General features: G+C 40.1%; 1 protein-coding gene across 1 annotated transcript in view; it reads right to left on the minus strand.

Annotated features, from left to right (window-relative positions):
• Nucleotides 1–26117, minus strand: part of LOC113946044 (pinopsin-like) — a 74480-nt gene extending 48363 nt beyond the window's left edge. Inside the window, exons 1-2 of the mRNA XM_027640894.1 lie at nucleotides 25604–26117; nucleotides 1006–1331 (exon numbers count right to left, since the gene is read on the minus strand). Coding sequence (XP_027496695.1) covers nucleotides 1006–1331; nucleotides 25604–25940 — 663 coding nt within the window. The 5' untranslated portion in view covers nucleotides 25941–26117. The remainder of the gene's footprint in view (nucleotides 1–1005; nucleotides 1332–25603) is intronic.
• Nucleotides 26118–26870: the final 753 nt, after the last annotated feature.

Consider the following 26870-nt stretch of genomic DNA (forward strand, 5'->3'; position numbering starts at 1 on the left):
TTAATGTTGCACAGCATTAAGAGGAATACTAATGTACGATTCTTATCAAAGGGATTTTACTGGCCCACTCAGGACTCAACCAGGAAAAGATTTCCCATTTGGGCTTTAAGTGTTCTCAAAATTTTGACAAATCACATAAAACAAGCAACCTTAATTCCGTATGACTAATCAAAAGCAAACTACATTCAATTTAATTCTGTACAAGAACATCTATTCAGAGATTTGCTGCCTTTTTTTTCCCCATTTAACACTTTCAGTTAATTCATCTGAACATTTTAGAGAATTGCTTTTTAGAGAACACCTATACATTCATTCCTCTCTCATCATTCGTCATTAAACCATTTCATTACTGGACCAAGAGTATTCACGCTTCATAATACCACACCCCTGGCAGGGTCTTCCAGAACATTCATTTTGGAATATCTGCATTGCACCTTAAGCCACTGCGAGAACCACCACTGTAGTAGGAGGAGGACTAGCAGGTGGTTGTAGTTACAAGGAAGCTTTGAAATGTGGTCTAGAATTACAAGGAGAAGCTAATCCTTTATTTTGATCTACGGCTAACTCCATAAACCACAGCAGAACTGCATTACTGTAGAGTTGAGATTCCACAGATTAGGAAGCAGAAATTATTAAACTGTCATAATCCAAAACCAGGAAGAAATATTTGTATGGATGTCTTATTTATAAACAGGTAAACATATGCATTTGCTTCATTACAAATGCAACCTTCACTCTGATATGCTGGTTTTCATAGCACACAGTATCACCAATCACAAAATCAGTATCTATATGGATCTTATCTGGTTGTTTTGGCAGAAGCTTCAGGAGAATTAAAAGGATTTAAGACCTCACACCCCTTCCTTGAGGCTTGCTGTGGTCTTTTCAATTTCATTTTGGTTTGCTGATTTGCTCTCTATCATCAGTACGTCCAAATTTGATAAAAGAGAAATGCAACAGATGCCTCAGAGCAGTCTGCACTATAGATAGCACAGAATTGCTTACCTGTTTAACTGCATAAAGGAGGCGACCGTAGCAGTACATCATGACCATCACAGGGACGACCAAGCAGAATATGAAGAGACAGATGATATAGGATGTGGACTCAGCTGACTCTGAGGACCAGCGTACTGAACAGCTTGTACCCGCACCTTCTACCCCATAACTGCTCCAACCGATCAGAGGTGGCACAGTCCAGATCAGGGAATAAATCCATGAACCTCCAACTGCCATCAATGCCTTCCGGTAGTCATCACTGCGCTTGTTGCACAGGGTGAGAGTGCTGTAGCGCTCGTAGGACAGGACGGCCAGGGAGATCAGGGACACGATTCCTGCAATGAACCAAGCAATATAAACGCTTACTTTCATTATTTTGCATGGTATCCATTCCAAATCCCAAGAAATGAGATGGTCTTTCGGTTTTTACATATTTGAAGCAACAGTGAAAACTATGCTCTTTGCCTTAATCCTCACCAGATCTGGTTGCTCTGTCCATTGTGTCAAATTTTGTTTAACTCAGATTTATCTTATATTGGAAGATTTTTACACTTGAGACATATTCATCTTTCAGTCAGGTTTTCAACTTTATCTATTATAGTATTACCCAGGGTAAATATATTTTCTGCCTGAGCTAATAAAATGGTGAAAGATTCTCTTGATAAGAACTATTCCAGTTTCAACATCCATGAGCATTTTTAAACATTGCATTGACTTTTATACATGCAAAAATAGCTGTATATTCGAGACTGGGAGCCCCATAATGAAAGAAGCTTTTGCTTCTTTTGCTCTGCCCCATTAGCTAGCTGTACCTTCAGTTAAGTTCACTCATTTGGAAATATCAGACAACCACATCATGACTGTGATATGGCAGGTTGCAACTTTATTTACAATTATATCACATCTAATATAATCAATCTAAACAGTGACTTAGATTAATATTGAGCCCTAGGTGTCATATATCAGTCTTCCAGAAGAAGACTTACAAATCAGGTCTGTAGGACATTTCCATTCTCTTTTTCAAGGTTCAAGATCCCAACCCCTCTACAAAGCTTTATGATTTTCCATGGCAGGTTCTTAGTCATGACTCAATTGAATGGCTTTTGCTATTTGCTGTGTTTTTGTTCTCCTTGCAACTTCCTTACAGTTCTTGGAGACACAACACTGCATACCACTTCCAGGATTTATGAGAGAAGGAACTTGTTTGAAGACATTTAAAACCACCTTTTACAATGGTTTCCAGCCCCCTTCTTTTGGTCCTGTAAGATGAAAAACCTGAGTAGATCTATGTCAGCCCAGTTCCTTCCAGCACTATTTTCTTGATCTCTGCTATTAGTAACCACGAACTATACAGTAGCATTGAGATATGTAGCCTGCCAAAATTTTGAGCGGTACCTACTCCCAGCAAATCCATTAACAGAAAACGTCATCTTCAGGGGAATCCACAGCTGTAATCCATTTTCCCCATTTAACTGTCAGCTTCCCCTGTAGCTCCTTCCAAGGCATAGAATAGAGGTGAGTCAGAGATTCCTCTGGGAATAGCACTACTCTACCTGGGCAAAACATCCCCCACATATACCCACACAGGGCACAGTGGGATATTCTCCCCAAGGCACAGCATTCTGCTCCTCTTTTCCTTACAATTCAAGGACTCATTTCAGACTTAGCTGGATGCAGGCACAGCTATTTCTGTCATGCTGACAACAATTTGCAGTTACTTTGTGCAGAGCTGGGTATGGCAAAGGACCCAAGGGGAATGGAAGCACTGCTTGCTGCAATAGGATGCTTTATTTCTCAGGGGAAGAGAAGGCAAAAGGGTGTGAAGAAAAAGGCAACTTTTGAAGAAGAAAACATCTTTCTTGTTACAAGACTCTACTAAATTATTTTCTGTATAATACTTGGAAGTCAATCCCAAAAAGTAGATGCATTTACAGCTGTAACAGCCCCACTAAATCCAACTGACAAACTGACCTGTTTTAAGGCTAGGCTATTTTAGAGGCAGCGGAGATATTCTGATCGTCCCTCATCTAATCTTATTTCCTACAAAACACTGCTCTTGAAAGCCCTTGGACTCAAGAACAAAGAATCTACTGCTCTCTTCTTGCTTTCAGCCCACACTTATTTATCTTTACTTTCTTAGCAATGCCTCTTTTCCGTGCTTTATCTGCTTGACCAAAAAGCTTCTCACTATCAAAAACATTTATCTCATGTAGGTACCTAAGGCAAAAATCCAGATTTTATATTTGAAACTTAGGCCTCAGTAAGATGATATAGATCTGTTTCTCTATTTTAGATTAGACAATCATGGACTAACAGAAAACTCTGGGAACAAGAAATCTCTCTCCTCCCAGCTGAGTGCTCTACAGAAAGGATCTATTGTTCTTGCTGCACCTCTGATGGCAATTGAGGCCTCATTTTCCCTACTTTGATGAGATGAACTTTTGTTGAGAATACCCTACATTCCTGCATATGGGGTGTTACCTAGAAAACCCAGATAGGGTTTTTACATATTTGAAGCAACAGTGAAAACTTCCCTAGCTCAGGGCCCTGCTTCCTGGATGGCTGCTTTCACCACTGGGCTCTCTGGTCAAGTCTGGCTGACAGCCCTGTCTGCTCATCCCTGTGGCTGAGCTACTGCCCAGTAGCTTCTCCTGGTGCGTATTGTCATGATTTATGGCATTCATTTACACTTCCTCTTATTTTCACCTATTGCCTAATACAAGGAAGATGCTGGGCTTTTCTCATGCTGGTATTTATGATGGATGGCTTTATGGAGCAGGTCTGAGGACAACTGACCATGAATGCAGGATTAATTGCTTTGGGATGTAGAAAAGACCTGTCTTAGACTGGCATAGAATTAATGCTCAGATATTGAATTAGGATCCTGGTGATGTCAGTGAAGAATAAATCAAATATTAGCACTCAGACAAAACCACAAAAGCTGCCTTTAAATTATAGAAAATAATTTTTCTTCTCTAAACGGAAGAAAATTAGAGATTCTTGATTGCACATGTTGGCAGGAGCCAATTCATCTTCATTCACCTTTTATTATTGAGTTCCACTGACATGACACAAACTGTACTTTTCTCTGGAGGACAGGAACTGTGATACATGGAATCCCAGAGCACAAAAGTTCAGAAAAAAATCCAATATTTTTCTTTTTGGCACAGTAAGACTTCAAGGCCTGAACTTTTTAATAGCACTAAAATTAATACCACTGTGAATTGACTTCTAATACTTTCAAGACAAAAAGGGAAAATGAAGAACACACTGAAGGGATATTTCATAAGAAATAATAAAAGAATTCAGCATTCTGCATGTGGTTTAATTTACTAAGGCCAGCTAACTTTTTAGAAAAATTACAATTACTTTCAAAGAATAGAACAGGTGCTTTGAAAGACAAAAAGGGATGAAATTAAGAGCCTAAATCAAAATAAAAATTAAACAAGTAGCTTTTTCCAACCGTGAGACACATTCAGCTGAATTGGCTGTAATGAAAACATCTATTACTCAGGTGAGGAAGAAATGGGAACAACAGAGGCTGTGGCAACCCTCTCAGTCTACTTTGTGTGGCCTTGTGCAGCATATACAAAGTCACAAAATGTGCCCTGACCCTCTATACTGCAACACTGCGGCTCCATCCAACCTTACTGATGGAGGGCCTTTCACCTTAACACAGAAGCCAAGAGTGTTCAAAACCAAACCAGGATGCACATCAAGCAATAACCTTGTTCCAGTGTTGTGGTAGATCAGCTCTAATATCCCTGATTGGTAAGAATATCCTCAGCCTTTTAATTAAGACAAACAAACAACCCCACCAAAAAATAGCTTTTTTTTTTTTAATCTCACTCTTTTATTAGTTTAATAGCTCAATCCTAGAAATATGCCACTATCATTTGATCAATTATAATGGATACACCGGCCTAATTTGATGGACTGAAACAAAATAATTTCACAACAAAGGCAAAACCAGGTTTTATGTTTTAGTTTGACACTGGCTGGAAGTAAAATACAGACATCAGGTGTGTAACAGTGAATAGGCTGCCAGTGAAAAAATGATGATTGCCTTGTCCTTTATATGCTTTTCAATAGAACCCAGTATGATCCTCTCCATAATTTTTCCAGGTACTGATTTTAGACTAACAGGCTTGTAGTTTCCTTCATCCTCCCTCATGCCCTTCTTGTAATTTGGTTTGGCTGAAGTAGAATAAAGCTTCTCACTTTTTGTTGTGCCTCCTAGCTTTGCCTCTCAAGAGTTTCCTTAATGACATGTGCATTTAACTGTTGTGACCTTTGCCAGAAATCCTTCAGTTATCTGGTATTCTATTTCATGCCCTATATATTGCAGTCAGAGGAATCAGTGAGAATCTTAGCTTTAAAACAAAAAACCAATTAAATACTTTAGAATTCTCTCTGAGGAAAAGACTTGAATGCAATCTCCATGCTTTTAATAACCAGAAATCAAATTAAAAAAATTAATGTAAGTTATAAAAAGAAGAAAATAATTATAATTTTGAAGTTAATCATAATGCTTTATGCCAACATTTCACTCTTATTGTGCAGCAACATTTATGACTGTGTAGACTGTATATATTAATTTCACATGAATAATTTTTTCTAAAACTACAATAAAATTAGGTTCATGAATTGCAAATCTAAACAGAATTTGATTCCAACAAATATTTAGCGCCTCAAGCTGCCTAGCCAAATAACTTCACAGAAGTCAATCACAGTGAGAAATGTAATTTGCTCCCCCAACATTTCATACATATACAGAACAAAGATGAGGTTCTCACTGAAAGATGACAAAAAATCCACTGCAGATTTCATTACAGGAATAGATATTCAAAAGTTTACCATGGGTATAGATGACTTTGAGACAACTTGGAAGTGGGGCATGAGGCTTTTCTACACAGCAATTAGTTGCAGGGAGTGCAAGAAATTAAATTTCAAGTCATAAACCAGGACAGGCATCTATTTATAGGACTATCATCTGAGACGTTATCTACTATTTACTTTATTTAAGGATCTGTACATTTCTCCGTGGCAGCACAGCACAGAGTATGCTGTGAAAGGCACAGCAAATTGTTATGCTTTGTTCCCATGAGTCCCAGCTAAAAGTGTTACATTTTCTTATCAGTTTTTGCTGGTTTATGCTGCTCACTGATGTAGTAATTGGAAAGGGGACACAGCTCGCCCATGGACTGTAGGTTATGAAAAACTGAGAATCACAGAGAGTCAGCCTACACTGGGTCAATGTTTTGATTACTAACTTAAGTATATTTGTCCTCTTAAATCTCCTGAAGGTCATTATCCTACGTGATGGTTAGAGTTCTGGAGCATCGTGGTTGTATGATGTAATGTATACCCTGCCCTGTGTTATCAAGGACCAGGGACAATGAAAAGAAGCCACAGGTAACCTTAGGAAGACTGAACTTGGAGGAATGTAATAGCACCTTCTTCAACAAGGAACTAATGGAGCAAAACTAAATCCAAGGGCTTGCAAAAACCCAAGATAGATTTACCGCATCCAATCTCAACGCAGGTTGATTTTACCCACTCACAGGCATTCTCTCACAGCTTTCATTCACTCACACTCTCACACCCACAAACCCACAAGTACAACGGTCTGTGCTGAAGAAGTCTGTACAGGATCTCTCTTGTGCAACAGAGAGAACAGCAGACCCCAGCTATCAGTTTGTCAAACCCCTTGCTTACAGCTAGCTCTCTGGTGAAAAAGCTGGGTTTTGGATAGAGCTTTTATACACTTTAGGAGTCCACTGTCATTATGAAATCATCCATTGCTTATGAATCCTGCCCTTATGAACCTTGTATGTCTCAGGTGAGACTGCTGCTCCCTGTTTGCATTTCTTCATCAGGAAAACACGTTTGCCTGGAATGCACTCACCTGCACAGGCCCCATGTCTTTCATGGTGAGCTACCAGGGAAAGAAATGGCAGGTGTACCGTGCTGTACCTTTGATGTCATGCTCCTGTCAGTAGCGTGCAGGATCCTCCGCTGATGAGTTGTCACGCTCTGTTCTTATCAGAACACAGTCCTTCAGGCCTGCCTGAGTCAAAATATGTGCTTGGTTTTACTGCTGGGAACACCATTCTTCATTACCTGCACAGGCTGTTCTCACTCTTCTTCTGTGCTGTGTTCAGGTGTTTACACACCTTTTGCTTCATGAATCATTTGTACCAACCTTGGTAACTCCATAGCAAGTCGATACATCTCCCAGTACCACTGTAGCCTGTGGCCAGCCCAAACCCAGCTGCCGAGACCGAGACAGGGCAAAATGCAGCTGACACTGGTGCAAGGCAGGGAAACAGAGCGTGCCTGGCTGTTCTGCTGCTGAGACCCACGGCAGGATGGTGCCAGCTGAGCATCCCCCAGTGCGCATCAGACCATCTGCCAACCAAGTACAAAATGCAGAGGGGAAGTCAAGGGGATAGTAAATGCTGGGGTTCCCACATAGCACCTACAGGACCCTGTGCTAAGCCCAGGGGGGCCTGCCAGTGGCAGAAGTTAACCAAAAGCAAGTCCAGCCAGCACTGCTTAAATGTGTTGCTGAAGGAAGAGAAAATGGTGATGTTTCATACATTTATGGGACTCCACTCATATATGTGTGTGCATGCAACACCTATTCCTGTGAGGCAGCTTTAACATAATATTCTGGGAAGAACATCATGCACCTGGAAGTGGAAGAGGAGCGTGAACCAGCAGCTGGCAGGTTGAGACTCACCAAAAGTTTCACCTTTGCTTGTGTAGTCAGACCACTGTGTGGTGATGAACAGTGAACTCGGAGAGGCAGCAAGAAAGAAAGTGCACAGTGCTGTAAGGACATTAGCAGGGATGGAAGAAGCATGCTCTGGTCTCCACTTAGAAATGCTGTGTTGGTAAATACCTAACACAAGCAATAGGTAAGTTTCTCAGGAACACTATGTGTCCTAACACAACTATGTTCCCTTCCTTCTAGACCCTCAGTTTTCAGCTGCTAAATCTGCTCTTCCATTAGCTGGATAATATACTAAAAAGCTCTGTAGCAGTATGAGATGGAGATAAGATGTAGGTGCACCCCAAGTTGAGAATATTGGGAATCCTGTACTGAGGTATTCTGCTGATTCTTCTTGACGACATCATTGACTGTGCTTGTCTAAGGACTTAAATGTAAATAGAGACTAAGAAACAGCACTAAGAAACAACCCTTTTCAAATGAAGGCTCTTAATACCTCAATTTTAAGGTTTTAAGTTTAATTCCAAGTTGTGCTACTGAATGATATTACATAAATATGTTACTGAGTTATACAAAACTAGTTTAATCAGTGACTCAGGGCTGTTTTCAAGGGAAATAACGTTCCTGAATTTAAATGAGAGTATTTCTGTTAGTTCTCTACGGAAATAAAACACTCCACACATGTAAATGAAACATAAACGATTTAAGCAATGTAAGTCATGACCTTTCCAACATATTTATACCTTATATATCTCTATAGAAGCCTTTCTGAAAACATATCCTATGTGTCCATCTATCACAGTCCATCAGGGACTGTGCATGAAATACAAATTGGAAGACCTAGTATTCACAAGAGAGGTTTGAAAGAAGAAAGAGGTAAAAAAAAGCAACAATACCTTTTGCTAATGGTTGCTTAATCTTCAGGAGAAATTTTGTTAGCTCTGGGCCAAACTACCTTACTAACAACTGCCACATCATCAAAGACTTTATGTGGATGCACATAGAGCAATCCATTCTATCATCAGTTTAACTTCCATTTGCTATGTATAGATTTAATGTTAATGTTAATATTGATAAGTAAAACTAGTGGGCTCTGTTTCCCTTAAAGTCAATGCATTTCTTCCACAAAAATACAGTGATCACCACTGATGCAGTTGCTGCCATCAGAGACTGCCTTGCAGGTGAGTATATAAGAATATTATAATGATAAAAGCAGAAACTTCCAAAAGCTGATTTGTTGACTTGACTTTCTCACAGCATGTGCGACTTCAGTAAAGCATCAAAAACTATTCAGTCACAGCATCACGGAGGAAGAAAGAACAAAACTCTTAATTCTGAAAAAAAAAAATAATTCTATTTTGCTTTCTAGCTCTGAGTATCATAACATATGTTTCATTGCTATGGTGAAGATAGGGAAAAACCTATGTCATATACAGTCTCCAGTGAGAGTCTTGCATGATATGGGGATTGCCAAAAAGTGGCACCGAGAATGTTGATTGGCCTGCAAAATCTGGGATAGGCAGCCCCGAATGAAACAAATTCAGTTAAATTAATAGAACACAGTTAAGTTAGCTAGCAACTTCTACAGCCGCTAGGGATACTGAGAAGGTAACATCAAATCAGCAAATCTGAGAGAGAAACAAATGAGAGACTGTGAATATGGGATTTCATAAAAATATTATTATCCAGGGTTTTTTGGTTTTTGTTGGGGGCGATTGGGTTTTTTGAGTGGGTTTATTTTTCCATTTTTTGAGATGAGAAGCACAAACAAATATTCAGAAGGGATGTAAACAGGTCTGAAGTGACAGACATCTGTGGTTACTGTTCCTTCCTTGCTAACCCCCAGAATATTATCCACTTTTTCCTTTTCCCTCCCAAAAAGAGGAGCTCATATTTTATGAGCTGCCAGCATATTTTGACAGAAGACTCAATGTTTCCAGAGTTAAAAAGAAAGCCTGATGAACCTAGAAGACATTTCAGAGTTAAGATGAATAGACCCAAAGTGACCACTGGTCTTGGTGGACAACCAACCAGCCTGACTTGCCTGATATTTACAGCTCAGTATCTACACTTTAGTGAATAAACAAATCACAACAGATCACTTTATGATATAGCAAAACCACAATGTGAATATAACAACTCCTGATAAGTTCAGTGCTAATATAAATGATATGAACTGCAGAGGTCTGCATGGATGCCGCAATAACTGACAGAAGCAGCTGAGAATTGGATGTGCTTCCAAAACACTATTGGCTGTATTTGGATATGCCTATTAAATATTTATGTGATAAGCATAGAATAAATGGTCCCAAAAATCAAATATTCTTGCCTTTACTGACTCTAATTCTAGTAGAATGCTTCCACATATTAGTGGTGAGATCACTATTTCCTTTTGACTTTTAAGGCATTAGAAGCATTTCTACCTATTTAAAATCGAGAAAATATTTCCCACATTCATTTGTTACACATTAGCAATTACAAACAGTTTCTAAATGCTTTCAAAATACAAGTGACCTCAGATATCAACAGTTCTCTTTAAATAGAAATAAATGTGCCAATTGCTGTTTATCTAATACCTGTAATTATTTGTTTTCGTTTGCTAAGATGCCTTGGAATCATGAGTCCATTAGACCAGGCAATCATTCCTTTCTCCAAAGAATTATCTCCCTGCTTAACTCTAATGGGAATCATAGTTTAACTGTGTGCTTGAAAGAAATCACTGAGAAACCACTGTTGGATCCAAGCCTGCTGGAACAAATCTAACAATAAACATTAGCAGTCCTGTTCAGTAAATCTTTTGTGCTCTTTTCACTCAACATTCATTTCTATTTTCATCCTTTGTACAACACACCCTTCGTGTTTGGTGATATCTCAATACAGACAGCATGTATTACTTTGAATGGCAAAGAATTATCTAGGTGTTTTTTCTTTCTTCCCCCCTCCTTAGCTGAATTTTTAAACCTGTATACGTTGTGCTTTAAGGGTGGTCTTTCACTGTATCTGGTGATTTAATGTATCACTGAGTACTACTATACTTATCTACTATGTTATTAATATGCCTATTCATCAACCAAGCAACCAACTCCCAGTGGCATAAATATAGCAAAGAATTCCCTTTTGCATCTCAGTAGTACCAGCACAAAAATAACCTCAAACACTATTTTCTGGCTCACTTTCCGTATGTTATGCAGGATCCCTTCGCATTCTGGAAAGCAGGCTAGCACTTGCAAATTCAGCTTCCTAAATTGGCTGCCTCCGTATCAGTACGTTTATTCTGCTGCCATAGAGAATCAGAGTAAGAAATAATGTCAGCACTAGGTGGAGCTCCTGTACAGCAACATCTCAGGAGAAATCTTTAGGGCTTGTCCGCACCTGAAAAGCAAAGATGGATATACAGTGCCAGCATAGCAGGAGGATGCTCTCAGGGCAGTCAGGTTCACTGCAGCATTCCCATGCCCACGCTGTCCTGTAGGATCCCTATTCCCTGACAGGACTGCTCCTTTTGAAGTGTGGGGGCATCCCCAGGATCTTCTTTCACGCTGAGGATCTGCACAGACAACTTGTAGTCTCAAGGGTCTTCTATACATGGGATATAGCACCAAGTAAGTCAAGAGGTGAAATTACAGTCTATTATCATCTACCAGCTAAGAAGCCAAGTGTTCACCAGAGCACACTTAAGTAACTTCCTTTCGACAAACCTCTGCTTTCTCACTGAATATAGCTGCTCATTTTTAATAATGAGTATATGGTGCTAATAATGCCAAGGCTGTGGGTTCAATCCCTGTATGGGCCATTCACTTAGAAGTTGGACTCGATGATCCTTGTGGGTCCCTTCCAACTCAGAATACTCTCTGATTCTACAGATTTTCCATAAGCCAGGTTTTTTTCAGCAGTTGCCCTTCCTAGAGGTGGAACACACTACAAATATTAACTCAGAATTCTGAGTCAAGTTTCCGTCATAAAGTCTAGTGGTCAAACTGGTTTTTATACCAACTAGGTATTAACTGGTCAATAAATATTTTATCTGATACTGTGAATGCAGTCTCAATGTATGTTGACAAGTCTTTACACTGCCATTGAACCACGAATTTCTTATTCAGTCTTGTGACCCAACAACCTCACATATTATGGAGGTGAGATGAAACATCGGAGAAGGTTGCTACTATCTTTATCCAAGATCACTTTGCTGGCTAAAGGATGTGCAGTGAGAAGTGGTATGCTCCATCTCTTAACCCCTCAGAATGACCTCAAAGAGGAGATCTTTTGCTACATCCATTAAGAAATTAGTAGTAACCAATGCAGACAGAAATCCTTTGCAGTACATTTCATCCAGTTAATGAGTCTAATCTGCATCACTGGATAGATTGATGGAAATTGCACTAGAGAGCAAGCAGTGGGTGTATAAGGAGGTATGACATACTTCAACAAGCCAGAGTTGCTATCATGGGGGGAATCCAGACCTTACTACTTCACTAGAAGTCTTTGACAGTGCCATGCAGACAGGTTGATAAAGCAATCGATAAAGCCTACTTGGATTTTCAAACCACTTTGACAAGCCTAAAGGCTCTTAAGGATAGTAAGCTGCCTTGCAATAACAGAAATCTTAACATGAATAAATAATTGAGTAGGGGCAGGAAATAAAGAACAGGAGAAAATAATTAGTTTTCTTAGTGGAAATTGTGGCCAGCGAAGTTCCCCACGGATCTGTGCTAGGCCCTGGGCTATTCAGCACATTAATAAATGATCCAGAAAAGATGGTAAAGAATGAAGTTTGCTTATTACAGTATGCTGAATAACTCAAAATCAACAAAAACTGACTGCAAAGTACTGCAGAACAACTGCATGAAACTGAGCCATTGAGCAGATGAAACGCAATACTGATGTAAACTGCCACATGTGGAGAAAAACAGACCTAGCTTTAAATACACGGTGATTATTTCTGACTGTCTTACTGCTCTGCAAAGAGAGTTATGATAGACAGCTTTACACAAACCACTTCCACTAAGAAGCAATGCTCAGCAGCATTTAGAAAAGCAAACATCAGGGTTTACTAGAAAAGGAAAAAGAGAAGGGAGGGGAGGGGAGGAGAGGGAGAGGTGATTTGACAAGGTGGATGAAGGAAGATTATTTAGTGTTTCTCATAATACAATAACTGGGTTTTCAATTGAAATCATCAGGTTGCAGACTCAGAATTAACAAACAGTAGAAGGTACTTTTCTTTGGTAAGGAAGAAGTGGAATTCCTTGACATATTATATTGTGCATACGAAAATTTTGCAGGTTTCCTAAAAGCAAGCGGCATGGAAGATAAATGCAGGAAGACCTATTAGAATCAAAAGTACTACTTCAGGAAAGACATCTCTACACCACAAATCACAGGCTGCTGGAACCACATAGTGGAAAAATACCACTGGATGCTGATAGTTATACTAACTTTAAGTTTAGTATTCTAGAAGTATAGCTAGGCAAAATATTTTGAATGGCGAATACTTAGTATGTATATACAACCCTTTGCAAAGCACAACTATTATTTAGTTATTGAAATGATAAGAAGGAACAATTGCAGCAGAGTAAGAGGCCATTACCTGCTTCTATCTGCTATTAATATTTCTTTACCAAAGGTCTGAGTACCCACAACCCTAGAAAAAATAATAACACTTGTAAAACTCCTACTCATACTCACCCTTGTTAAACACCCCTTGGTGCACTGACCTATAGAGAAAAACTGTTGCACTGAGGAAACCAGATGGTGGTATATCTACCGCTGTTATCTCAAAGAATATTAAGCTCTGGCTTTGTCTTGCCTCATAACCTGCTTTCTACCCATTAGAAAAAGCCTATTTAAATCCTGACTGGCATATTTATCTGGCAGCCTTTCATCCTATTCCTGCGATGCAGTCTTTGCTTCTCACAAGGACATTACATAGAAATACGTTTTCAATTTTAAAAAGTACACACAGTAATCCCCAACAACCTCATGCAGCCGCTGCTGGTCCTTGGCCCTCTTGGGCAGCCACACATTCTTTCTGTGAAAACTGAGCAGTTCAAAAACAGAGCAAAAGTTGTCAGTTTGGATAAATTAGGGCAAACTACTAGGATTTGTTACAAAAACTTGCATGGAGAAGAATTACTTCGTGCATTACAGTCAGTGTACAGAACATATGCATAATATACGCCCAAATACCATGTACATACTCCACTCTTTCATTAAGAGGCAGAAATTATAACTCCTCATGCCCACCATATTAATTCCTGCCCTAGAACTGTTTCTAATTAACTCCTGCTGAACTTACACTAAGGCAAACAGATCAGCCACAGACATGGCCATCCCATGAAGTGCTTGTTCTGCTGCCAGCAATGAAGGGAAAGGCAGTGCAGCCTGACCTGCTCTGCCTTGGGCTGCCTGCTGCACAGCACCCTAAACAGTTCACCCAATTTCATTAGGGTGATTAAATGTGTCAGTAACATCACAAACAGCCTGAGGCCAGAACAGAAATAACCCACAAACTGTAAATTTGGCAAACAATAATGCTTCAGCGTGCACATGCACATAAGAATTAAGTCCAACACAGACCCAACTGTAATCAACCACTGCATGTCCTAAAATTTTTATAAGGACAAGTTAAAGGGGATATATGTTTTTATAAAATTCATACCATTTCTTAGGTCAAAGTGCTATTCCAGTACTATCTCAGAGGTCTGTACTAGACTTGGACAACACTTAGAGATTAAGCAATAAAATGTCATACATATGAATTAACTAATAGTTTTGAAACTTGGAAATTGCCAGAGTTCTAATCTAAGTAAAGTTTTACATTGCTGTTTTAAAGATTACCACACTAGTCCTTATGAAAAATTTTCATAATCAAGTCTGCTTTTTTGATGCCTTTTTTTTTCTGATAGTTATTTGGTCCTGAACAAATTTCTACTATTATAAATCTCCTCCAAAATAATTCAGAATAAAACAGTTTCCACCTATTGACTCATCTGAAGCCTGTTCACTTTGATTCCTTCTTGCCATATTTATCTACTATTTCTGCACTTGATTGCATTAGTGAAACAAATAGAAACAATAGAAAATGTGAAGGGGAAAGAAACAACAGAAGATATAATTGAAAAACACACTAGAAAATTAGCAGATAGTGATTGCCTGCCTCTAATAAAACACTGTGAAATATGTGTAGATTTTCAGCTTACCCCAGCAAGTCACTAGCCTTCTCCATTTGGCTGCTATATTTTCAAAAGGAACAGTAGAATTCTGTATCTGGTCATAGGATGAGATTGTACTTCCAAGTTATTGGCATCTGTCTGTAACACAGGTTTAAGAAACTGCAAACGGGAAAAGTAACACAGTTTTACCACATTTTGGAAAGACTTGTTGGCTGAAATAGCCCAGAGCAACTGAGCCCAATGCTGATAGCTGGCATGAGAAACCTTCAGCTGAAGCAAGTCTGGCATTGTTATAACACAGTGGTTTAAAAGATGGTACCTAGGTGACCTTGATTAGAGGTATTACCATCTGGACCAGATGGGAGGGGAGTCAAGCAGCCTCCAGGGACCCTGAGACTTCACCCACGTATGGGGTGAATGCTCACCCATCTGCATCCCTTGATCCACACTGGGCCAGCACAGCATGGAGGAGAGAGAGGGGCAACAAGGTCCTGAGCTGCTCAGGAGTCAAAGCACAGGGACATCTCACAGAAATGGGATGGTGGGATGTCAGGGGGAGGAAGTGCCTACTTGGAGTGGTGCTCCGTTGCATTTGCTGTCTGCAGATATCAAATATTCCTCCTGTCTGTATCAATTATGGAAAAATTTGGAGCAGACAGAGGTAATTTTGAGTTAGTATTTTAAAAACCCCCAAACAACTCATAACAAAACCAAATCCACAAATCTTCCAGTAATAGGAGGCATTTGGATTTTTTAAGTAGTGAATCATGTTAGCTGAGAAATCCACAGAAGCAGTAAGTGGTCTGCGAATCAATAAAGGCTGTAGTTTATTATTAGACATTACTGCATCTTTGGTTCCAGAAGCAGTTTTTCAGCTAGTGTAGAAAAACAAAAATGTAAACAGGATAACTCCAGCTTTCAAAGGAACTTATTTTTCCATGTCAGCACACTCTTTTAACAAAATTATTTTCTCACCTAATAGACTTTTCTAATAGAAAAGTGGTAGAAACACTAACATTGAAAAAAACCAAACAAAAAAAAAGAACCCAACCCTAATAATTACTTTAAGTATGAAGTACTTGCCACAGCTGAGAAAATAGGGGAGGGGGAAATGAAATTAGTAGTTATCACCCATTATTGTGTTGTTATTTGGAACTATGCCAATGGTTCTGTATCCCTTTTATCACTGAAAAGCCTGTAAGTTTAATTTGCTTACTAGACCAGAAGATTCAGCTTAAATGCTTCCTAAAAAAAAAAAAAAAAACGACATAGAAAATGAATATCATCAGTTAAGAAAATGTCACTGGGTACATAACTTCAATTTAAACAGCCAAAGATAATATCCACTCCCTGGTATACCTCAGGGCCTACAAGGGAAGCTTAAAAATTTTCCCAAAATTACTCAATTCTGTCCCAATGTGTCAGCATGCAGATGGTCTAAACAATTCCTAGAGATTATTAAACACATAGTTAAAAATAATATGATTTGCCTTTCACAAGCGAAGTCCATTAAACACTTTTTTTGGATTGAATGTTGCTTATTTACTGGGCTCTAGTTTATTTCATTATACCCACTGAATGACCAAAAAGCCAGCTACATTTTCATGACATATTTCTTCACATCTGTGTGACTTGACTACCAGCAGAGCTGGTTTCTGCTTTTTCTTAAATTAACAGAAAACTGACATCAGGTATATTGCATTGCCTGCATTATTGCCATAACCCAGGATAAGGGAAAAGGGCCTGCAAATGTCAATGATTAAACCTGAACTCTGACAGAAATGCTGTTCCATCATCTCCAACAGAGTTTACAGATATGACCTTTTAGATTCAATTCACCATAAGGATAATTTTTCAAGAAATCCAGTGTAGTCTTTGCCTTTAAGCTCCTATTCACGGTGTCCGTGTGAATTGATGTTATTTGTGCACTTCCTTGCATAAAGTCCCTAGTGTTCTGCAACATGATTCATAACGTAGAACCACAACTATGAACCAAACTGCAGGCATGGCTGCCCAATGAGGAAGCATCAAACATAGACAGAAATCTGTAGTCACTTGAACATGCATGGAAACAGACTTTGGGCATGGGCTGAACATTGTTTTACATTGACAGCCAACAAATATGCACAAAAAATGCCAAAGTTACTGATTCCCTTACAGAATTCTACTGTTCTTCTGACCCTCTGTCCAGGGACACATACACGAGCTGTTGTCCACCCTTCACTGTTGATATCTCTGCATGTTTTTTGCTGTTTTCTTTTGTACAGGCATTAGGAAAACAGCTTTTACATACTCATACAACAAAACTCATCAGAAAACATTAAGGATGGCAGCTAAGAGAAAATATGTCTCCACCTTCAGGGAATTGGATTTTGGGGTTCTCAAACCATGACACCTGGCTGCTGATGAAAGCTGAGGGCACCTGAGGATCAGTCATCAGAGCACAGTCTAGTTCCTGTTTAAGCCATGTGCTTGAATTTCTGCTGTGCTGAAAGCTGAGAGAGGGGAGAAAGAGGAAAATTTTGGGGTTCTGGAGTGCTCCACAGTCCTACTGCAGTATGACCTAGAGATGGGGCTCAGCTGGAGCTGCCCAGACCAGGGAAAGGAGAATTAACCATGCCTGGTAATACAGACACCAACTGCACACCACAGGATCTGACCTAACACCGTTGGGCATCAACACCCATAATCTGTAATGCCTTATAAACACAGGCAAATTGAACGACATCTTCGATGATGCTCTGCCATAACGAAGGCAAAACCTTCTCTTATCCTAAACCAGTGTTCAAGCACCTACCAGACTGAAGTCTCTGATTTCAGGAATAACACTTAAAGTACAACAAAAGGTCTTCCATTTCCACTTTCTCTGCATGGCATGGTTTCTTCTTTATCACATTTTCCAAAACTGTCTCCCAAGTTGTCTCCCTAATTCAAGCATGTAAACTGAACAGAGAAGCCCAGTATTTATGCTTTACAAATTGCCTGTAGGAAGAGCAGACAGCATTTTCTCTACATGATGAATTTGAGATCTTAAGATCGGAAAGAGGACTTGGGCACCTCTTCATGAAAATACAACAGACATCTTAAAAATACTCACTCTTGAACAACTATTCTAAGTGATTTCAGCTTTGTGCAGTGTTTAATGCCTATAGGAAATGGAAATAAACCAAACATCCCAGAAGAGAATACTGAAGTGGGGAGGGAATTATTAGCAAAAGTAAGAAAATTACAGAAAGAATAAAGGAGCAATAAGCACCCTATTTGTGAGGGTTGTCTCATGACTCCATAGAGGTACAGAGCAAGCATCTACCCCTGAGCTTGGGTTCCTTTCATAGCCAGTGGAAATAGAGGGGTTCTTGTAGGGCACAGCTCATATCATCCTGAAGAGAATGTCTCAAATGCATCAGACAGTTTGCATGCTGGTAATACAAATTTGGTTTTCTATTGATTATAAAAGAAGCCTATGGGATTGGAAAATGGTTTTAGTCACACGATTCCATCTGTCTCTAAGGGGAGAGCATTTCATTTTTCTCTAAGAGCATTTCATTTTTCCATGTAAATATGGCCCTGAAAGGTGTAATTAATAATATACCACTACCTCATTTATTAATTATTTAAATAAAAATTATAGCAGGCTAACTTCAGTTTCTCTAGAGAGGAGATGCTAAAGAGGAATTCAGATTACATATCTTTTGAATAAATACTTTCCTGTTTCCATTCACTACAATCTAATGCATATCAAGTGCTTGAAATTTTGTGGAAAAATTCAGGACAAACTATCAGTTGTAACACTGTATTAAAATAACTAAAGCCCTCTAGGTAATGATGTTTCTTCTCTTTTAGATGAAGAAACTATAAGCACCTTTGACCTAATTCCGTGAGTCAGGCACCTTTTTTTCTACCCCTCTCTTTGAGCCAGCAGAGTATTTCTGCTACTGACCAACCACTGATGAAGGCTTGTACAGGTCAGATTGACTGCAGGCATAACAGAGCCTATGCACTTCAAACAGAGAACATTTCTACGGTCTGTCTGCAGAACTATGTTTTCCTAAACATTACTGATTAGTTGTTCTTGCTATCAGCTTTATTTTTAGAAATATCACCTCTAATCTCATCCCAAGACCACTGGAAAAGGAGCTATCCATGATCTGCATCCAGGTGAGGAGCTGCTAAGTGTGCCTTTGCACTGAGAAATGAGAACTTGCTGCATCAAGGCTCAGAAAACTTTGTACTTGAACTCTTGCAGGATCAAGCCCAAGGAGATTATGTCTTTACTCATGGAAATAAATGTGTCTTTTCACAGGAGAGTAATTTTTTACATCTGAAGTCTCAACACTATCTCATAAACAGGGAGTTTCCAGTATGTTAGAAGTCTGTACTCTAAAATAAGTATATTAGTTTAGTGCAGTGAGCCTAAAACACAGTATATGAAATCAAGATAAAATATTAAGAAGATAATTATTTTTAAGGCATTTGTTCAAGGCAGCTGAACTTTAAAGAAAAACCATGAGCAGTTCCATTTCTTATTCTGTGTCTTCTCTGCCAGTTTACAAGGGAATAATTCAATAACTGATTTAATATGACTAAGAAGATTATCTACCCATAGAGCTGAGTGCTACAGGATTTCTAAAAAGATTAACTTTGAAGTCCTCATTTAGGTATGACCTTGGTTTATCAATGGACATAAAGACATGTCTACATGCCCTACTTCAGTACAAACAGGTTTAGGAACGTAGCCCCCCCCAGCATCCAGGACAGACAGGATGTTGTGCAGGAAGACACAGCCTCGAGTCACACAGCTTTCACATGGCATAGGCATCTCTGGGTCCTGTAATCTCAATTCATTTTTAACAATGAAATTTTGGAAGCAACTTCTGAGTCAAACTTCCAGGTATTTTAACAACCATGAAGGTTAAGAAAGAGAAAACAACCAGCAGACACCTGAAAACAAGAGCTAAGAGGTCAACAGTCACAGAAATATCCCTGCTAGCAATGTGCCTTGAAACTTTTCCAGCATTAGAATTTAGTGTTGGATTTCTGGAGCCAGAGAAAGCTCTTTGTCTTTCCCACATCTACTTAATAGTTAATCATGATATGACGTACAGTAGTGATTCTGAAAATGAACTCCAGAATTCATCTGGGCCCAAATTCTGCTTATCCTACATATTTGGGAAGTCTACATTAAGGGAAAGTTTCTGAAAATTTTCATCTGTCCAGAGATTTGTAGTGTTTAAAAAGGCACTGGAGAGACTACGCTGAGACGGACAGAACTGCAAGACAAACTTAATCTTAGGATGGCATATCACTTCATGTATATATGGTCTCTATGGGATTACTTTACTAAATAATATATTTTTTCTAAATTAACATCTAATGCTTAATAATTTCATGATAAATATATTTAACCATTCTTATTTCACCTTGCTTGCAAAGTTTACTCAGAGTTCAGCTGGGAAAATGGATCCTGTCCCTGTGTCCCTTTTCATGTTTGTTTAAATGTATAACTATGAGCTTGTCAAACCATGACTAACTGGTGGGTAATGGGAGCAAATTTAAAAAATCCATCCATTTCCCCAACTCAGTGACACGTGCAGTTTCCACTGCAGTGACCTACTGAGCTGCAAACATGCAGAAGCACCAGAATAAAATCATTTATTCTGCAAACAGACCATGCTGTTTCTCCTCTAGCTCCATTCCTAATGCTCCCCCAGATCAAGACCCAACAACTCTTACTTCCATAGCAGATCTCATGATATTTAAATTTCTCCCTAAAATCCTGACTACATGTTTATTGATCAGCATCTGCACTTCCTGATAGCTTTAAAACCTTCTGCTTTTTGTGAATGGTTTGAAATCACAAAGCAGACATGGGGAAAGTAACAAGCAATTTAACCAAAAAACCTTCACTTTGTCCATAATTTTTTTCCCTTGTGCCCATGGCAACCCCCTGGTGCTGGTTCTTGGGTCATGATTTTTAAGTGCCTGGGGTAGGCAATGGATTGCTCAGTAAATAACTCACTTTATTTCACACTAAGTGACATCAATGTACATTGCACTGTCAATACTGTTGGGAGAAGAATCAGCTCTGCTTTCCAGATTACCTTCCAGGGCAAGTCATGTGATTTTAAAAAAGGTAAGACACTTTGGAGATTTAAAAAAAAAAAAAGTTAATCTACTGTGCATTTATGTTTTAAACAAATCTCAGCTTCTTGTTTTCATTGTCTCAGGTTTCATCCAGGCCACAAACCTGGAGGATAACACCTTCACTCTCAATTCAGTATAGAACAAAAAGGAGGCTTCCACAGTATCACAAAACAAACTGAGAGGGGAAAAAAACCCCATGTTAAAACACAGTCCTTTCAGAAGCCTCTTAATAATGAACTGTATTTAAAAATATTTTAACAGTTAGATTTTGGGTTGGAACTAGATGGTTTTTTAAGTCCCTTCCATCCTAACCATTCTATGACTCTATGATTATCCTCAGTAACTACAATGAACCAATCAGTGAGTCTTAAACCATGTTTATGACACAGAATATACTTGATTTTCCATGTCTTCAGTTTTTGAATCACTTCAGTAAGTTTTTTACAAATTTTCCAAAGTCCACAGAAGACAAGGAAATTAATCCTACAATTACCGAGATGGGATTTGTTTTTTGTTTTAGCAATAATACCTGCCAGTCTCAATAAGACCCTCACAACTCTCTCATTTTACTTTCCAACAGCCACAAAACAATTTAACCATTCCACTCAGTGGATCTTTGCTCAGTCCATAATGTTCACAGCACACACTGAATGTTAAAAATTGGAAAAAAAAAAAAAGGCATTTTGTTTTCAAGTGCTATGAAGACATGAAAAAGCCATCAACGCGCTGCACACCTACAGTAGCTCTTTTTTAGCACATTCTGAAGTACAAAAAGTCATAAAACCTGATGAATAATGATATTTATCAACAGATATAATCTGTTTATAGACATATAAATGTTAGGCAGCCTGCCACTACTAGTTCCTTTATGCATGTTTTTCAGTATGTAAAGATGTAAGTGAACATCTTTTAACTGTAACTCTGCAAACAAACTTCTTCAGTATGCATGCCCTTTATATCCACTAATGAAAAAAAGTGTGAGGACTGCAAGACTGTCACGAGAACTGTGCACTACCTGCACTTAGGTTGCCTCAGCTGCCCAGGACAACCTGCTGACAGGGCCAACATCACTCAGAGGAGCTGAGGTCACCTTTGACATTCTGGGTTTTGTTGTTTTGTTTGCTTGTGTGTTCCTTGATGATCTAATCCATTTTAACAGTTATAGCAGAAACTCACGTGAAAACAGGTTAGGACAGAAATCTGTACTCTGGTCATCCATCCAACTTATACAGATCTGACTTTCAAGAATTATTCCACAAGCAGGTCACCCTAGGAGAAACTTCCCCATTTGCAGGTTTAATTCCACAGTCACTGGGGTGGTGTCGTAGGTTGACATTTGCCAGATTCTAGGCACCCACTAAAGTCACTCTGAGTTGGGACAGGTCACACAGGCAAAACAGACTCAACGTGGGTTTAATATTAAAATTTATTACTAACAGGATAAGATCTAAAGAGTGAGAAATAAAACAGTTTTAAACACACTTTCCACCCACCCCTCCTTCCTTCCATGTTCTCCCTCCTCCCACCAGAGCAGTGCAGGGAGACAAGTCCACCCCTCGGGCAACAGGTCTTCCAAATCTGCTGTCCTGTTGGTCACACTTCCATGGGCTGCAGGGGGACAGGCTGCTTCACCATGGTCCTCACCACGGGTTACAGGCAGGGCCACAGCTCTGAGTCCTTCCCCTGCTCTCTGGGGTCCCTCCCACAAGTAACAGCCCTTGATAGACCTCTCTAACATGGGTCCACCCCTCAGGCAGTAGTTCTTCCATATCTACTGTCCCGAGGGTCACTTCTCCATGGGGTGCAGGGGGAATCTCTGCACCCCGATGGTCCTTCATAGGATGCAGTCCTTCATAGGGTGAGCTGTACCAATGTGGATCCCCCACAGGGCCATGAGTCCTACCCAGGAATAACCTGCTCCGGCATGGATTTTCCTCTCCACAGACCACAAGTCTCTTGAAGGACTCTGCTCCATCCTGGGCCTTCCACGGGGGATAACAGCCTTCTTCCATGCATCCATCTGCTCCAGCATGGTCTCGGCTGCACCGTGGCGGGCCACCCTGGCCAGCCTGCCTTGACTTGGCCGGGGGAGAAGGGAGGGCAGCACCCATTGACAGAGGCCACTCTGCTGCCCTGGCCTGGCCCACAGGGCACCCCCTCCTCCCCGCCTCACAGTTCACCCTGGGGGCTTTGGCGCTGTTGGTGCTGTTCGGTTCCTCGGGCAGGACGGGTTCCAGCATGGGCTGCTTGTGAGGCATGCCCAGGGGCTGCGGGGCCACTCTCAGTTTGGCCAGCATTGCCGAGAGCAGCACAGGTGGCTCAGCCAGGGCACCACTGCCTGCTCTGGGCTAGGTGCTGAGAGGCCCAGGCTGGGTTGCTGCTGCCCCTCTCCTCCATCCCCGGCAGGCGAGGCGGCAGGGCCGCCCAGGAGCTTCAGTCAGCTCTCCCCTGGCTCGAAAATTCTTCTGCGCAACAAACTTATTCTTAAAAACGCTATCACAGAGGCGTAATTATTGGCTCTCCCTTGGCCAGCAGCAGGAAGTCCCTCCTGTAGAAAGCTATCATTGGCTTCACTGGGGGGGACTTCTAGCAGCTTCTAACCAAAGCCACCCTATGTAGCCCTCCTCTGCTACCAAAAAACCCAGCCAGCTCAACCCACAACAGGTGGTAACTCACATGTATCCTGACAGCAGCCAACAGGCTCAAAGGGCACCATTAACATACCTTTTTCCTAATCCCTTAAAAAAACACCTTTTCCCCCCTCCCTTCAAATGTTATTCTCCCATTCCACTGCTAAATAATAAAAAAGAGGCTAAATCAAGCAAGGGAGAAAAAGCAGTCTTCTTTCTTCCTGAGAAGACCAAGTACAGAAATACTCGAACTCATAAAACTCACAAAAATGGAAATGAAACCTGGAAGAAGACCTGTCATTCTGCTTTGCACAGACCAAACCAAAAATAACTCATCAAAACAAGCCAAGGTATTGTTGATGGGGTCTATTTTTGGATGCCCAAAGTAAGTGCTCTTATGTTACACAACATTGCTAACTCCCAAGACTTCACTTTGGGCAAAGCAGCAGTTTCCCAGGGGAAGTTGCCAGGCTGAGTTAATGGTCATCAGTGCAGTGCATGTTTGAGGAAGCGACAAGTACCAGAGACCGCACGGCTGGGCTTCGCAAATGAAGATTTGGGGAGGGCTCTACTCACGTTTGTTACAAGCGCACTGGTGGCTAAAAAGGCCAATAAGAGATAGACACGTCCGGTCACAAAAGGCACAGCAGAAAGACTCCTTAGGCGGTATATTCTGCAAGGCACGATTCTTTCTGCTTTGTCTTTTCTCCTCGAGAGTGATCCTGCGTGCTTTCTCAAAAGCATCAGCAGCAGTATAGATGGTGTGTCTCCAGACCTCCCGACTGGAGGCCAGAGTAGACCAGTTATGTTGATCAAAACATACCAGAGACCACACCACTGGAAACAGTAAGAACTTATAATTAAGGTAGAAAACATGCATTTGGATCCACCACCTGCTTCTACATCAAGAGCTGTGGGCCAAATGCCTGCAGGAGATGCACTGCAATCCAGGACGGGAGAAGAGCCGGGCTTGCACTTGTCCTGTCCTGGTGGCCTGGAGGCACCAAAACAAGGATGTACAGTAAGAGGGAGCTGTACCAAGTCACCCAGTCTGGGTGAGATAAGGATCACATCTAGACATGCACCAACAGGCCAGTTTATGCTTCAGTAGATCTTTTTTTGACTGTAGGAATAAACGAAGAAAGGATGATTGCCTGGTGACACAAATCTTAAAGCGACAGGCCACCTTGGAGGACAAGGCTTCCCTCTGTCTGTACTTTGTCCTTTATCTTTTTTAACAATTAAAATAATTTCCAGTTAAAACATTTATATCCAGCAGCAAAAAAGCTGGCTCTAAAAAAGTTTTGTCTGGACAAGATAAGAATACTGAATACTTTTACCGTCACTTCTGACAGACCTATTCCTAAGACTTAGTTTGCTATTGAATCTGCAAGGATGTATTTTAAAATAAAAATTTTGCTTTGCAGGAGAACAGAAAGCATCTAATAATGAAAACTCATTATCCAGGACACGAGAAATTCATATTATAGATAGATATAGATTGATAGATAATTACAAATGGTAAATAGAATACTTTCAGGTGGCTTTGTTTATGGCAGAAACACACTGAGAGACCTGTAGTTCTGCAATGGCAAAGATATTCCTGAAAAAGAGAGAAGTATTATATGCATTCATACAGTTAAACTCTTTCCAGTGGCTTGCCTCTTTCTATATTACATTTTTAACCCTTAAAACATAAGTAATTTCAAAGAATGGGATATGTTAGGAAATATTTATTAGATCTCTGCTACTCTCTCCTAAAGTCTTTTAAAATGTTTTAAAAGATGGATTTCAGTTGTGTTTGACCATAACACGGCAATCAAAGTAACCTTCTGTTCAGCATAGACCAGCATTGAGCTCACTGATCAAGTTGCTTCATGCACCAGTATTAAAAAAAAGAGAGTAAAGAATTATCCTTGAACTCTTACCAAAGCAGGAATTGACAAAGCCATACCACCTACAAGCATGCTCCCCTCCAATCCACTTGCCACGAATGTTAGATGCAAAACTGAGGGTAGTGCCTGAGATGCACACTAGCATGTCGCTGATACTGATGTTCAGGAGGAGCATGTTGACTGGGTTACGAAGGGTTTTAAATTTGCAGAAGAGGACGAGGACAATTAAGTTATTCAAGAAACCAAAAAAAAAGATGAATCCAAGAAAAACAGCCACTACTGTGTGCCCACTTCTTGTGAGTCCAGTCCTTGGCTCAACAGGATCTGCAGGTGCACCAAAGCTCAAGTTGTATGTCCAAGTGTGGTTCATTTTGGACTTTGACACAGATCAGTTGGGGCAGAGATGCTGGGTGCCCATTGCTGAAGTACTTCAGTAGTTTCCTAGAAGAGTTGTTCCATCACAGGTCAAGTCATCTCAGAAGTCTTCTGACCTTTGCTCAGATAAGATACCTCTTACATGGTTATGCAGGTGTGAAATACTGTATTTCAGCACAAGAGTAGTTTCCTGCACTGTGTCTTTCCAGTGGTCTGCTCTGCAGTATTTCCAGGGCAGCAAAATCAAGCAAAAAGTCATGTCAAATTCATCTCTGTTATTTAAACCTAGGATCATGTTAGATGATCTTTTCTGATGCTCAGAATGGAAGGTATATTAAAAAGATGCTTCAGCATGGTCTCCTCTTTCAGAGTAAATGGACAACCCTATCAATGGCAGCTGCACTTGTTTCCTCTGACAATGGGTGTCTTTCTGAAAATACAGAAGAAAAGAAATGGTAAAAACAAAACAAGTCCATACAAAGACCAAAACATAGGTACATAATTTACTAACAGTTCCTCCCTTTTTGAACTGTAACAAATATTTCTCAGTCTCTTCAGTTTTCACTCTGATTTTAGCAGAAAAAACAGTTTGTTAATATGTCCTTGGTTGTTCTAAGAAGGTTTTCCCTAGCTCACAGTTTAGCATGGAGGTGGTTATTTGCACATTCCTAGTAAACTTCCTCAGGTGAGAAAATGCATGGTAAGACGTGTCTTTTGTAACAGCTTCCCAGAGGAATAACTTTGTCTTCCTCCACATTAAGTCAATCCACGCCAAGTGAAGCTTCAGTCTTGGCTAGACCTTAATTAAAATGATGAAAAAATCAGAAGAGGGAGAAAGTATTTCTTTACGCAGAAAGAATAATTTCAAGTGTAGTCCCTCAAGCTCTCCTGTCTCATCATCTTCATAAATGACTTGGATGCAGGA

This window comes from Corapipo altera, unplaced genomic scaffold (genome assembly GCF_003945725.1).
Source record: "Corapipo altera isolate COAL_440 unplaced genomic scaffold, ASM394572v1 0, whole genome shotgun sequence".
Lineage (NCBI taxonomy): Eukaryota > Metazoa > Chordata > Aves > Passeriformes > Pipridae > Corapipo > Corapipo altera.